This window comes from Gobio gobio, assembly GCF_949357685.1.
Source record: "Gobio gobio genome assembly, chromosome: 13".
NCBI classification, from domain to species: domain Eukaryota; kingdom Metazoa; phylum Chordata; class Actinopteri; order Cypriniformes; family Gobionidae; genus Gobio; species Gobio gobio.
In genome coordinates, this window is record NC_137106.1 from 22,179,379 (window position 1) to 22,194,502 (window position 15,124).

Sequence of the window (15,124 nt, forward strand, 5' to 3'; positions counted from 1 at the left end):
CAAATGGGGTCTTAAGTGCGTGTGTAACAAATTGGAGCTTTATCTAACCACCTGATGTTTCTTAGACTGACCACACCCGGGAAACACGCGGCCGGCCTTTGCATGCGCCACAAGGAGGGGGCGACGGGAGGGGGGCTTCCGTTTCGGCCAGACAAAAGCCCACTCTGCCAGACACTTTCATTCAACACAATGCCTCTCTGTTGCCGTTTCACCTGACAAGTGAGGCTTGTGACATCTGACACATCGTGATGCTGGTGAAATAGAGATTGTTTGTCATCCGATGAGATGTGTTGTAGTAATTAGCCATGGGTCAGAGGTTTTGGAGTGGTGGTCACGGCGTGGGCAAATTCGCTCAAGCTAATCGCCTCATCTGTGTTCGCATAACGATAATATTTACACCCCAACTAAATCAGCCGAGGACATCTCTGTTGACTACTGGGGCATGTTTTCACAATACAATGACAGAAGTTCACATGCAGCTGTCACGCCACTCTGTCCACCCTGTCCACACACGTGTGTTCAATATCAATACATGCTATAACTGATACTGAGAAATCTGTTTCATTCTCGCAACCCCCTCTCGGTATGTATCAACACTCTTGTACACACAAATGGATGTTACATGATCTAAAGCATTCGTTATTAGTAAGGCTGTTAATGTTAAAGGGGTAGTTCGCCCAAAAATGTCAATTCTGTCATTTACTCACCCTAATGATCTTCCAAACCTGTAATTTTCAACAACAAAAAAATTGACTTTTTAATACCCATTTAATGTTTTAATCAGCCAAGTAATGACTTTGAATCATATATATATATATGTATATAATATATATATATGTATATAATAAGATTTACAATGAATTAATCCATTAAATATCATGAACAATCAACAACCATTTTACAGCATGTATTAATCTACACTACTGTTCAAAAGTTTGGAGTCAGTAAAATTTGTTTTTGAAATGTATTTGATGTTTTTTAAAGAAGCCTTTTATGCTCACCAAGGCTGCATTTATTTGAGAAAAAAACTGTACTATTGTAAAAATATTACTACAATATAAAATAAATGTTTTCTGTTTTAATTATATTTATATAATATTGAATATATTTAAGTTCAAAAGAAGAGGATTTATTTAAAATAAAAAAGCTTTACTGACACATTTGATCAATTAAATCTCGCTGAACAAGTATTAGTTTCTTTAAAAAAAAATTAAAAAAACAGAAACAAACAAAAAATAAAAATTACTGACCCCAAACATTTGAATGGTTGTGTAGATTGATTTATAAATATTGTTCTGTATTTGTTCACGTTTGTTCACAATATAGTAATGCCATTTTTTCATTTATTTATATATATACTATAAACTTGAAATGTTAAATACATATTAATTTGTATATGTAGAAATTAACAATAACCTAGATTAATAAATGCTGTGAAAGTATTGTTCATTTTTAGTTTATGATATCTGAGGCATTGTTATTATTGTTAACAAACTGAACTGTATTGTGGCTTAAGTGTTTCCAAAATATTGATATTGATAGCAGTTTAACTGTGATTAATTCAAATAATAAGTGTGTCATGTTATTAAAAATAATTATTTTTTGACAGCCCTAAACATTGGATAAATGTGAGATATTTTAAAGAATGTTTTTTCATTATTAAATGTATTAATAAAAATACTAATGACTGCAGCTATTTATTCCTTCACTTTAAAAAAAAATCCAGATAAATCAGGTTCTAAACAAGAGTATAGTACTCATTCTTAATTTTAGTTCTTTTATGGACATTATGTGGACTTCAAAGCATAAAAGCAAGTCTTTAATAAAGTTTAGCTAATAGAGCTCTAAAAAAGAGGCCAAATGACCAGATGATTTCAAGCATCAACATCCTACTAACCTATTGTATCACCACACAATAAATCCAATGACTGACCTTTTCTTTTTGACATATACTACAGTACTGAAACTATGAGCACCATTCTAGGTAAATGTTAGCTCTTTATCGTACTGCAGAGTTTTTGTATGAGAGAATGAGAAGGGAAAAGAAAAGCTCAGGTGTTTCGCTTGCTCAGGCTTGTCCCGACTTTCAGATTGACAGAAAGCATAACAGAGTCAGGTTTCAGCTTCAGAAACAGTACATGTGCTCTCCAAACAATGTCTGCGTTTAGGGGTGGTGAGAATGTGTTGAAGCATTGATCAGACTGGAATCTCAAAATGCGAACACTTATTTTGGACACCGTTGGCTTCAGCAGGCTGTTAATGGCCATCACATACTATGATATTAAAAATCAAAGAAAAGATTAGATGGTAAAAATACATAAAAAGTCACTTTTTGTTCTCTAAAGAACATGAAATGACTTGTGTTACAGCATGGAAGGCCTACACATTTGGATCATCTAAAGATTGATATACAATTTGTTCTGTTACAACGGTGGACCTATATCATGAAAGTTATGCAAGTAGCCTTGATATAAGTTATAGAGATATGTAAATTAATTCAAATTTATTTCAGCATTCTAAGGGTACGTTAAAGTAGCCTGGCTCCGCCCTACGTACTTCCGCTCAATTTTCATTTTCCTTCAGTACTCCGTCTGGGATTGCGGTATATTCTCTGGTTTTCTCCGGTCAAATTTTAACCGGTCCAATCAGCGAACAGAGGGAGTGGCTGAGGACGATGGCGTTGATGTCGTGTGCTAGTTTGAGATGACATACGTCACGACCAAACGTTAGCGATTGGTTATGGCAGATCTAGAGTGGCTCTGGGCAGATCCAATAGTTTTAAACTTCAACAGAGTACCCGCCTTCAAGGAAGTTAACGCTTGTCAATGGAGAGTGGCCAGATTCTCTGTACAAATGAAATGTACGAGAGTTTGGTAGGACCAGGCTAACGTTAAAGGTCCAGTGTGTAATATTTATGTGGATCTATTGACAGAAATGCAATATAATATACATAACTATGTTTTCAGTGGTGTATAAAGACCCGTTATGTTTGTTTGTATTACTTTAGAATGAGCCATTTCCATCTCCATACACCATTGGTCCCCTTACAGTGAAGTTAACATTTTGCATCGTCATGTTTCTACAGTTGCGCTAAACGGACAAACTGCTCTACAGAGTGCTAGCTACTCTCTGCTGTCTCAGACGACGACATCTTTGTGTTGGCCACTGTAGCTTCTCTATGTGCTTTGAAAGGGAGAGGTGAGCGGTGGACTGAGCCGTTGGTTGCAATTTGCAACCTCACCACTAGATGGGGCTACAATTTACACACTGAACCTTTAACACGACAACAATGTACTTTAAAAGGAAACCTTTTTCCTTTGCATTTTTTGCGTACAGACGACACTCTTCAAAACGATTCCCGTTAACATGGATCCGCGAAGCGAAAAAAAAATGCTGTATTCTGCTGCCAGGCCAGTAGTCGGCGATGTCACATTGTTAAGAAACACTTTGCGCTTATAGCACATACATGACGTCACCTTTTTCACAAATTTGTGTTTTTGTAGTTTACATGGAAACAATAACAGTATCATTTTCAAAAACGTGTGTTTTGAAACCCGTTTTCAAAAGTTAGCGTTTTCAGGCCCCCAAAACACTGTTGTCGCTTAAATGAATGGCCAAAAGCGCGTAAGTTTTACATTTTATTTGAAAAGGGAGTCGTGTTAACGGCCCCTAAGTAAATTAAAATGAGAATGAGAAAAATGAAGTGTGAAAATGAAAAAATAAGTGAAAAAGCTGTTGAAAGACATGCTTATCATACAGATACATGTCGAGGGGTTCCGTCTATTTGCATTTGCAGTTTGAACACTAAAATGTGAAAAGTATGCTTTTAAACTTTTTTCTTTGAAGCAATACTGTGACAGTTACACTGAACTCATTAATTATATAGCACTAGCTGAAGAATCGCACCCATTTTGACACAAATGCCCAAATATGATTTGACTGTCTAAAGCTTTTTAGACATTTGAAACCTAAAAAATTTAGTTCCTTTGGTTGAAGGCCTTTGTTTTTCTTTTATAAGTGCTTGTTTGTATGTTTAGACCTGTATAACCTGTTCTGGTTTGGATTACCCTAGAAGCAGAAGTGCAATACAGCCAAAGCTGAGCTCAATGTGTGATAATGGAGGTGGATTTCCATGGAATTGGCACATCAAAGTAGAATTCAGCATTCCTATGTGTGGCACCATGGGTCAGGATGGGAAATAGTTGTACATATAGGATGAGTTACATCTCTGTAACAGACTTGGGCTACTTGGGCCCAGATGACAAAACCAAACCAATCAAATCAGGCTTTGTTGGTATCTTGTCAACTCAGGCTTTGTTCCTGAGCTCATAGAAATGAAAGTGACATCAGTGGCGAACAGCCAAGCACATGTCTTGAAACACAGATAAACTGCGACTCACTTCTTGAGAGAATTGATTAAGGGTATAATAATTGAATAGTATAGTAATTTATAAATAATATTAAATAATTATAATAAATAATCATCACTAAAATTTGGATTAAACTCATCACTTAAACCATACGTGTTCTGATATTTGCAACCTGGCCCCTCTAAAATCCAGGGTTGGTGCAAACTAAACTGAAACATACCTAGCCACCTTAACCGGCTTCATGGTATAGGCCCCTCGTCATTTACTTAAAGGGTTAGTTCACCCAAAAATGAAAATTCTGTCATTAATTACTTACCCTCATGTCGTTCGACACCCGTAAGACCTCCGTTCATCTTCGGAACAGAAATGAAGATATTTTAGTTGAAATCTGATGGCTCTGAAAGGCCTCCATTGGCACAATGGCACGGTTCACTCTCAAGACCCTTAAAAGGTACTAAAGACGTCGTTACAAAGTCCATCTCGCTACAGTGGTTCTAAAATAACTTTATGAATTGGCGATAATAGTTTTTGTGCGCAAAAAAACCCTAAATAACGACTTACATAGTGATGACGATTTCAAAGCATCATGAAGCTTCGAAGCGTGATGAATCAACGAGTCGATTCAGTGGTTTGAATCGCCAAATTTCAGCAGTTTGGCGGTTTGACACGAGATCCGAATCATGAATCGGCTCGCTGATTCATCACGCTTCGAAGCTTCATGATGCCTTGTTTTGAAATCGTCATCACTATGTAAGTCGTTATTTAGGGTTTTTTTTGCGCACAAAAACTATTATCGCCGATTCATAAAGTTATTGTAGAACCACTGTAGTGAGATGGACTTTGTAACGACGTCTTTAGTACCTTTTAAGGGTCTTGAGAGTGAACCGTGCCATTGTGCCAATGGAGGCCTTTCAGAGCCATCAGATTTCAACTAAAATATCTTCATTTCTGTTCCGAAGATGAACGGAGGTCTTACGGGTGTCGAACGACATGAGGGTAAGAAATTAATGACAGAATTTTCATTTTTGGGTGAACTAACCCTTTAAGCCACCTTAAAACATTGGATGGATTACACCAATAAGGATTAAACCTAAACATAGATTCAATCAAGATTCTAATAATTTAATTGCACCAAATGTTTAAGCTCTAAATAAATCTGATTTTATTTACACATTTTAAATCTGATTTTAATTTTACATTAAACCAATATTTCATTTAATCCTGTTGCTAATTACTTTAAACTCAGGTTTAAATCTCAGTTAGGGGTTATCTTTAACAGATTTAACACAACATTATTATTATTATTATTATTAGGAAAAATATTTGACCTACAATTACACACTGTGAGCATCATCTGCCCCACTGTCTTAATTACACTTCCATATAGCTCAATTAGTTAATGTACCAAATATTTTTCATGACATGTGAAATTGAAACTGCATACACACTGCTCCAACATTTTTCACAATCTGCTTGATCAGCCTTTTATGCCGATAGTGATAGTGAGAGTAGGTGCTTAACCTTTTCATTTTCTGTTCTTTTTATATGAGGTGACCATTTTTGCTGACCTGTTACCAAAATATCTAAATGTAGTTTGATTCTTTGTTTTGTTTGTTTCATTTTTTTTCATTGGGTTACCATGCAGTTAAGATTGATGAATACAGTCAGCACAGGCTCTAAAATGCAATCTTTATTTATTTATCATCTGTCTCAAACTCCAACAAGTGACGTCTTTTCCTCATCAGAGTGTACGGCTTCTACAAGGGAATCCTTCCCCCAATTTTGGCCGAGACCCCAAAGAGAGCAGTGAAGGTAACAGGAACCACATTTGACTCCAAGCTTAAACTCATCACTTAAACCATACATGCTCTGATCTTTGCAACCTGGCCTTTCGAGTGTAAACATACACACAGACCACATACGTATGCCCTCAATGTACCGGCTCTATCCAGGAGGATCAAAAACACTCATCCCCTCTCTATGTTTGTATTCATGCCACATGTGTTTGCCGTTGAGAAGTCCCAATATTGACCTACATGGTCAGAGATTGCTACCGGCCTCACTTTAGTATCATGTATAAACAGTACATATATACACTCTTGAGTTTAGATGAACACTTACTGTGGCTTTAGGCCATTGGTTATGGGTGTCTGAAAGGAGGGCGAGCACATTAATGTCTCACTTTTCCAATCTAAAAAAACATCTGGAAGGGGTTTAATTCCATTATTGGAAAGTGCAGGATTGGTAGACTCAACAAGCTTTAAGAGTTTACCATGAAGGGTTTGTTCACCTGAAAATTCATGAGTCATGTAATCATTCTCATGTCATTCAGCTCATTTGACTTTCTTTCCTACATGAAACATAAAAAGAGACATTTTGAATAATATACTGGACGCTTTTTTCCATGCAATTACAATGAATAGGGACAGGAGCTTTTAGGCAATACAAATGACAGAAGCATCATAAAAGTAGTCCATACAATTTGTCTGGCATAATCCAAGTCTTGTGAGGCCATACTATAGCTATGTGTCGAACAGACCAAAATGTATGCTGTTATTCACTGAAAATCGTTTTGACTCAATTGACCCAACTTGTGAACGAATCATTCAGAGTGAACTAGATCAACCCATTCAGGGAAGACCTTGGTCTGTTTTTCGCACAAAGCTATTGTATAACATGAGAAGACTTGGATTATAAGTTTTATGGTGCTACATTTGTCATTTTAGACCTTGACGGCCCCAGCCCTCATTCACTTTATATTGAAAGAGTGGCCAGGATATTTTTCAAAAATCCTTTTGTGTTTCACAGAATAAATAAAGTAATACGGATTTGAAACAGCATGAGGCTGGGTAAATGATGACAACATTTTAAATTCCTTTAACACTGATCAATGAATTTACTTGACGCTCAACATAAGTTGATTTTAAAGCTACTAAACTGGCTTGGTTTACTGTACAGGCCCTGGCATTCATCAGTCTTACTTGATGTTTTATTATCTAATATCTGTCAAGCTGAGCAAAGCTTTACTAATATAAAGAATTATATGCCATCGTCTGTGTGTATTTATATTTGCACTGTGTCATGTTGACAGCTTGAGTTTTCTCATTCACTACAGTTGAGCTGTGTTTGCTTTGGGTGTGAGCATTCATCTTGTCTGCGTGCATGTATGTGAATGCATGTAGCGTCTGAAAACACTTCCTGACAGGTTGTCCTGATCTTCTTTGCAGTTTTTTACCTTTGAGCAGTACAAGAAGCTGTTGAGCTTTACTCCTTTATCACCAGGCATGGTAAGTCATCTGATACAAGACACGAATACACACACACACACACACAAACACACACACACACACACACAGTCATTGATACTATACACACAATCACATTCACAGTCAAGCGAAGCACTCTCCTCATTACATGGCATGCTGGCAGTAGGAACGAGGTGTAATCGAGACAAATGCTGCTTAGCAAGCCGTATGAGAGATAGGCCATTACTTTGACAGCAGTCTATCAGTGTTGGCAGCAGGCTTGACGGCTGAGCCTGGCGGCGAATCCCGCGTCCACAGCCTCGTTGAGCAGCCAGAGGAGGCAAAGCATTCACCTGCCTTATCAATCACACCTGTCTCCGCTCTCTCTAGCTAGAGATGTTAAGCCACATAGAGCCCACAGGCGCTGGAAAGAGTGATGTATGGAGTGTGTGAAAGGTGGAGAGGATGAGTGAGATCATCTGAACGGCTGTTAGTGGATTCAAGAGAGAAATCATTCGATTGAGCCGTGGCTCGGCCCCCTGGCCCAGCTGAAATGACTCAGATTGATTCAGATCAGCTGTGTGCAGTAATACGACAAATAAGAAATGAAAGAGTGGATAGCTGGCTCCGTAAACATGGTCATCTCCTTAAGGAGATGTCCGGTTTTGAGACAGAAATTGAGTAATGAGGCTCTCACACTGTCTTGCAGTGTATGCACAAGCATGTATACATGGCTATGCATACACAAACACAAAAAGACAAAATGTGCGAGTGTAATCATCACACACACACATTTTAGAGGTATTAATCGAGGGTGTGGGTGTGTACTATCCCCAGCTCACCTTATACAAACACACTCAAAGATCTCCTTTGTCACTCTTCAAGTAGGCCTGAAGCCTGCTGACATACAGGTCAAGTGCTTGAATGGAGAGCCACAAATCATAAAAGTAAAATCCAACCGCACATTTATTTTTTTATAGCAACATTAATCTTTTCAAAATTACTGACGAAAAAGTTTGATAATTAAGTGAATCTACATTCAGATTCTGATTCAGATTCAGTTTAGTCGATGTTAGGAAGAAATAGCAATTAAATATAATATTATAAATATAATTACAATATATATATATATATATATATATATATATATATATATATATATATATATATATATATATATATATATATATATATACACACAGTGGGGAGAACAAGTATTTGATACACCTCCGATTTTGCAGGTTTGCGCACTTACAAAGCATGTAGAATTCTGTAATTTTTATCAAAGGTACTCTTTAACTGTAAGTTACGGAATTTAAAAAATCCAGAAAATCACATTGTATGATTTTTAAATAATTAATTTGCATTTTATTGCATGACATAAGTATTTGATCACCGATCAACCAGTAAGAATTTCGGCTCTCACAGACCTGTTAGTTTTCTTTAAGAAGCCCTCCTGTTCTCCACTCATTACCTGTATTAACTGCACCTGTTTGAACTCGTTACCTGTATTAAAGACACCTGTCCACACACTCAATCAAACAGACTCCAACCTCTCCACAATGGCCAAGACCAGAGAGCTGTGTAAGGACATCAGGGATAAAATTGTAGACCTGCACAAGGCTGGGATGGGCTACAGGACAATAGGCAAGCAGCTTGGTGAGAAGGCAACAACTGTTGGTGCAATTATTAGAAAATGGAAGAAGTTCAAGATGACGGTCAATCTCCCTCGGTCTGGGGCACCATCCAAGATCTCACCTCGTGGGGCATCAATGATCAGGAGGAAGGTGAGGGATCAGCCCAGAACTAAATGGCAGGACCTGAACAGAGCTGGGACCACAGTCTCAAAGAAAATCATTAGCCAACTGCTCAAGCCAGCGCATGTCCAGGCCTGTCTGAAGTTTGCCAATGACCACCTGGATGATCCAGAGGAGGAATGGGAGAAGGTCATGTGGTCTGATGAGACAAAAATAGAGCTTTTTGGTCTAAACTCCACTCGCCGTGTTTGGAGGAAAAAGGATGAGTACAACCCCAAGAATACCATCCCAACTATGAAGCATGGAGGTGGAAACATCATTCTTTGGGGATGCTTTTTCTGCAAAGGGGACAGGACGACTGCACCGTATTGAGGGGAGGATGGATGGGGCCATGTATCGCAAGATCTTGGCCAACAACCTCCTTCCCTCACTTAGAGAATTCAAGCTGGGTCGTGGCTGGGTCTTCAAGCATGACAACGACCCGAAACACACAGCCAGGGCAACTAAGGAGTGGCTCCGTAAGAAGCATCTCAAGGTCCTGGAGTGGGCTAGCCAGTCTCCAGACCTGAACCCAATAGAAAATCTTTGGAGGGAGCTGAAAGTCCGTATTGCCCAGCGACAGCCCCGAATCCTGAAGGATCTGGAGAAGGTCTGTATGGAGGAGTGAGCCAAAATCCCTACTGCAGTGTGTGCAAACCTGGTCAAGAACTACTAGAAACGTATGATCTCTGTAACTGCAAACAAATCTTTCTGTACCAAATATTAAGTTCTGCTTTTCTGATGTATCAAATACTTAAAAATCTGTATTTTTGTTTTATATTCCGTCACTAACAGTTGAAGAGTACCTAAAAATGCCAAACATGACGAGGATCTGACGCGCTGTCACGCGCATCTCATTTTCTCACAAGTTCATTTAAGACGTTATTTTACCCATTTAAGACTCCTAATATGAGAATACTCGACAAAACTGGCGTTTTGGCAAAATTCTCTGTGTTGTTGTTATTGTTTGTTCAAGAGCAAAACAGAACGCAATGTGTGCACGAGGCTGACGCGAGTCTGTCTGTGTGTCAAGAGTGTGTGTGTGTGTCAGGGTGTCCCAATCATAGACAGACGCACCCACACAGACAGGACACTGACATACAGCATGTTCTCTTGTGTCTTGTCTGGTCTTGTCGCACTTTGATTGTTTAAAAGCATTTACATGAATAAGAGCATGATCATATAATGTAACGCTAGGCAAAAATGGATATAAAAACGGACACTGCGTTAATTGCGTTAAATATTTTTAATGCGTTAAAATAAAAAAATGATTCGCCTGCGTTAACGCGTTAATTTGCCCAGCCCTAAATATAATATATTGTATGGACTAAATCATAAAACTGTTACAATGAACACTGCTATTAATTTGGGGTTGAGTTGATGTTTCTCTTTTCAGTTTGTTTGAAAATATTAAACCTTTTGCTCCATCATACAGTCGAGTTCAGCTGTTATTGCAACATATGAAGTAATTTATCTTTGTCTCAGTCATTTTGTCTGAGTCTGTTCATTCATCTTTGATTCCTGTCTACGTTTCCTTTCTAACCTCTGCGAATGATTGACGGTGGCAGTTTCATTCATTCATTCATTTGTAGGTTAAAGTCAAGCTCAGCGTCTGGACAAACACGTTTCTGAAAGGCTAAGTGTCACAGTAGCATTGTTCCTTTGAGTTATGCAGCTTGTGTGACATACCTTTAGTGTCAACTGGTCATCAGAAAAATACAGTCTGTTCTGAATTAAACACAAAGCGACTTTCTTTATGGTCTTCGTGTCTTTCTCGTTTGTCATGTGGCGTCATGTTCTCTTGTAATGTAATTCTGCCTGCTTCAATATGCTAGGCTCTCTCTGTGGCTGGCCTGGGGTCAGGGTTAACCGAGGCACTGGTTGTAAATCCATTTGAAGTAGTGAAAGTGAGCCTACAGGCCAACAGGGATTCATTCAAAGTGGTAAGAGACTACAGCTGTTAATTGTCGTCTTGGTCTTGTTTTTGTCTTGTTACAAAATGCCTTAGTCATTCATTTTGAGGGTCCTAATGTTTTTGCTCTATGTGTTTCTCCATGCAGCAACCCTCTACATTTGTACAGGCCAGAACTATTATAAACACAGATGGCTTTGGCCTTCGTGGGCTTAATAAAGGCCTGACCTCCACCCTAGGACGACATGGAATTTTCAACATGATCTACTTTGGTTTCTACTTCAACGTTAAAGATGCCATACCTGCCAGTCAGGTAAACAAAGGCAGATACAGTGTCCCCCAAAAAGCTACTTATACACTTAAAGGGACAGTCCGTCCAGAAATGAAAATTCTGTTATTATTTACTCACCTTCATGTCGCTCCAAACCTGTATAACTTTCTTTCTTCTGTGCAACCTAAAAGAAGATATTTTGAAGAATGTTTGAACTGTTTTTGTTCATACAGTGAAGGTCAATGGGGTCCAAAACAACTGATGTTAACTGTATGGACAAAAACAATGGGTCTCATTCACCAAACATGCCTACACACAAATGTGTGTCTGAAATGTGCATACAAATGATTTTAAGAAATCACGATTTCGTAATAAAATGTATTCTAAATTTACGAAAAAATATGGGAACAACTGAAACCACATGTACACACTTACTCTGTAATCTCATGTTTTGTTTTATACAATCAAAGTAGCTTTTACATGTAGGTAACAACAGGGATAAAGGCACACTGGGGTAAAAGGCACCTTTGATTTTATTTTCCTCTAAACCACTAGACTGCACAAAAACACTTTCCAAAACATCCACTTTTCAAGATACACATGGAAATTTGGCTGATCCTTGACGCCATCATGGGCAGCAGCGCAAAGTTTGATCTAATATTTGATGTTTAAAATGTTGTAGATTTAAGTAGCAAATAAGAATCAGTAAATGTATTGAATATATTTTTAAACAAAGGTCCTCTTTATGATCTTCAGTTTTGTTCAGTGTAATTTAACGCAACCTTTTTTTCAATAACAAAAGAATATGTTCAAATATATTATTTGAGGTAAAAGGTACCCCTGCTGTCGGGGTGAAAGGCACAATAATTAACATGATGTCACAGATAAACAGACGGAACACCGATATCGCTGAACAGGACTTTGTTGAACAGGTAGTGTGGATCGGACCAACAGCCGACAGTCAGGTAAGTGAATAATTTGCTGATTGATTGAATAGGTTGCAACCAGTCACACTTAGCTCATTGACCTTTCTCTCTTTTCCTCTGGGCCATATCCTTCCCAGTCCACTAAGTACTCTAATCTAATGCTGCGTTCACACCAAACGCGAATAGAGCGTCAAAATCGCGTCTACCGCGTCTAGTTTGACACATGAACATTTTGAATCCATTTGCGCGTCCAATTTGCAGTGGGCGTAGAAATCGAGCGTTTGAAGCGAAATAGACGCGCGTTCAAGACGCTCCAGGAGAAATGTCATAAAACACCACGACAGCAGGCACGAATTGACGCCAAAGTTCAAAAGGAATTCGCTTCAAACGTGTGAATGCACAAAAGCACCACTCGTGTGTGACGCGCGTATCGCGCAAGACGCTCAATTCGCATCCAAATTGTGTCATTCGCGCGAACTGGATGCGCGAATGAAGTGGATTCGTGTCCTTCGCGCCGCGCGAAACGCGCCTTCCGTGCCGCGGGACCTCCAGACGCGCGTCAACGTGCCTTTCCATTGACTTAACATTGAAATCACTCGCGCCAGACGCTCTATTCGCGTTTGGTGTGAACGCAGCATTAGGCATCTAGAGACGGATGTCCCTGGTAGAGAGCCAGACCTTCTGCCCTGGATGGTAAATGGGTGTCTCTGCTCTTCTTGCATCTGCCTGGCTGTTATGTCTCCTTACTGCCCTCTGAATGTGGATGTGCGCTGAGTCCCACACCCTATCCTGGAACCAGTAGTTCACAGCTGGAATGTCTCACAGTTCCCTGAACCAGGGAAACAGTATGGTAGCCGAGTATGCACTGGAAGGGAGTAAGTGGTCTGACGAAGGGAGTCCTGTACGTGCTCGGCCCATGGTAGGAAACCAGCTGTGTTGGTGGTTGTGGCAGTATGACCGCAGGTAACGTCCAATTCGGCCGTTTGTCTGAGGATGGTATCCTGAAGACAAGCTTACTGACACCTCGAGAAGATGGAAGAAGGCTTTCCACATACGTGAAGTAAACTGTAACCCTCTATCCGACACAATGTCTTCTGGTCCATAGCAGTCCATAGTTACGAAATACATGGTGAAATAGTGCCTCTGCAGTCTCTAGAGCAGTAGGTGTCTGTGACAAAGTAGATGCCAAGTAGAAGATGGTCTGTAATCACCTGAAACAGGTGGTTTGCTCCCTCCAGCCAATGTCTCCATTGTTCTAGAGCGAGTTTGATGGCGAGGATCTTGCAGTTCCTGATGTCGTCAATTTGCTACACCGGGATCAGTTTCTTTGGAAAGAAGGCACATGGATGAAGCACTGCTGAAGTCAGGATCAGGATGTTTAAGGATGGGAGCAGTACAAAAGGCATTCTTCAGCTGTTGGAAAGCATTGGTGGCCAAAAATTGGAAATTTTCATTACACAGTCATTAAACGACCTGTGCAATGTGTCTGAGGTTTTCAACCAGATTCCGAAAATAGATGAGAATGTCATCAATGTAGATGATAATGATTTGCTGGAGCATGTCTCGTAAAACCTCATACATAAAAGCCTGGAACACAGAAGGTGAGTTAGCCCGTACAGCACAACCCAGTACTCATAGTGGCCAGATGGTGTTATGAAGGTGGTATTCCATTCATCACCTTTCCTAATTTGGATGAGATTATAGGCGCTGCACCGGTCCAGTTTGGAAAAGACACGGGCACCTCTTAGTTCTTCCAGGGCTGATGGGACCAGGGGAAGAGGATAGGGGTACTTGATTGTATGGTCATTGAGAGCCCTGTAGTCAATGCACAGCCGCAAGCCTCCATCCTTCTTGGCCACATAGAAGAAGCTTGAAGCTCTGATCGGAATCTCCTGCTTCCATCTTTCAGCATTCAGGTAAGTAGGAGTTGGGCAAGAGCGTTCTCGTGTAGAGATCGACGAGACTGGACAACAGGTGAGTGTGGCTGGTGAGAATATGTACAGGTGCAACTGGTTAGAATTCAGGTGATTGTGAATGGATCAGAGGGCAGTAATGGGTGGTGCTGAAGGCATGTTGGCGATATCCGTGACACAGCTGGCTGACTTTTCCATTTGTTGCCATGGCATGGTTAGATTCAGATGGTAAATATCCTATATTGAGTTGGGTGTTAGAGATAATCACCTTATTTATAATGAAACCATATATATATATATATATATATATATATATATATATATATATATATATATATATATATATATATATATATATATATATATATATATATATATATATATATATATATATATATATATATATATATATATATATATATATATATATATATAATCATATCATATAATAAAATGTAATGTATTGTTACTACTGATCTATATTAAATTATTATGGGATCTCCTTCAATGCTTTCAGAATCTTACATTTTGTTTCTGTATTTTTTAAATATATTTATATATTAACATGTTTTAATGACAGTATATTTGATAAACAGAAAACAGTACAAACTTTGTGATTGTTTTGAGCAATTATTAACTTTATTAAAAACATATTATTTTAGCTAAAGTATTTGTATAATTGTGCCTTTTG

At 38.8% G+C, this 15,124-nt stretch overlaps 1 protein-coding gene across 3 annotated transcripts in view; it reads left to right on the forward strand.

Annotated features, from left to right (window-relative positions):
• The window catches only part of slc25a21 (solute carrier family 25 member 21), a 178,134-nt gene that overhangs the window by 89,402 nt on the left and 73,608 nt on the right, over positions 1-15,124 (forward strand). For all 3 annotated transcript variants that reach the window (XM_079833782.1, XM_079833780.1, XM_079833781.1), the window contains exons 5-8: positions 6,116-6,182; positions 7,598-7,657; positions 11,247-11,354; positions 11,472-11,636. In XM_079833782.1, the coding sequence (XP_079689908.1) occupies positions 6,116-6,182; positions 7,598-7,657; positions 11,247-11,354; positions 11,472-11,636 (400 nt within the window). The remainder of the gene's footprint in view (positions 1-6,115; positions 6,183-7,597; positions 7,658-11,246; positions 11,355-11,471; positions 11,637-15,124) is intronic.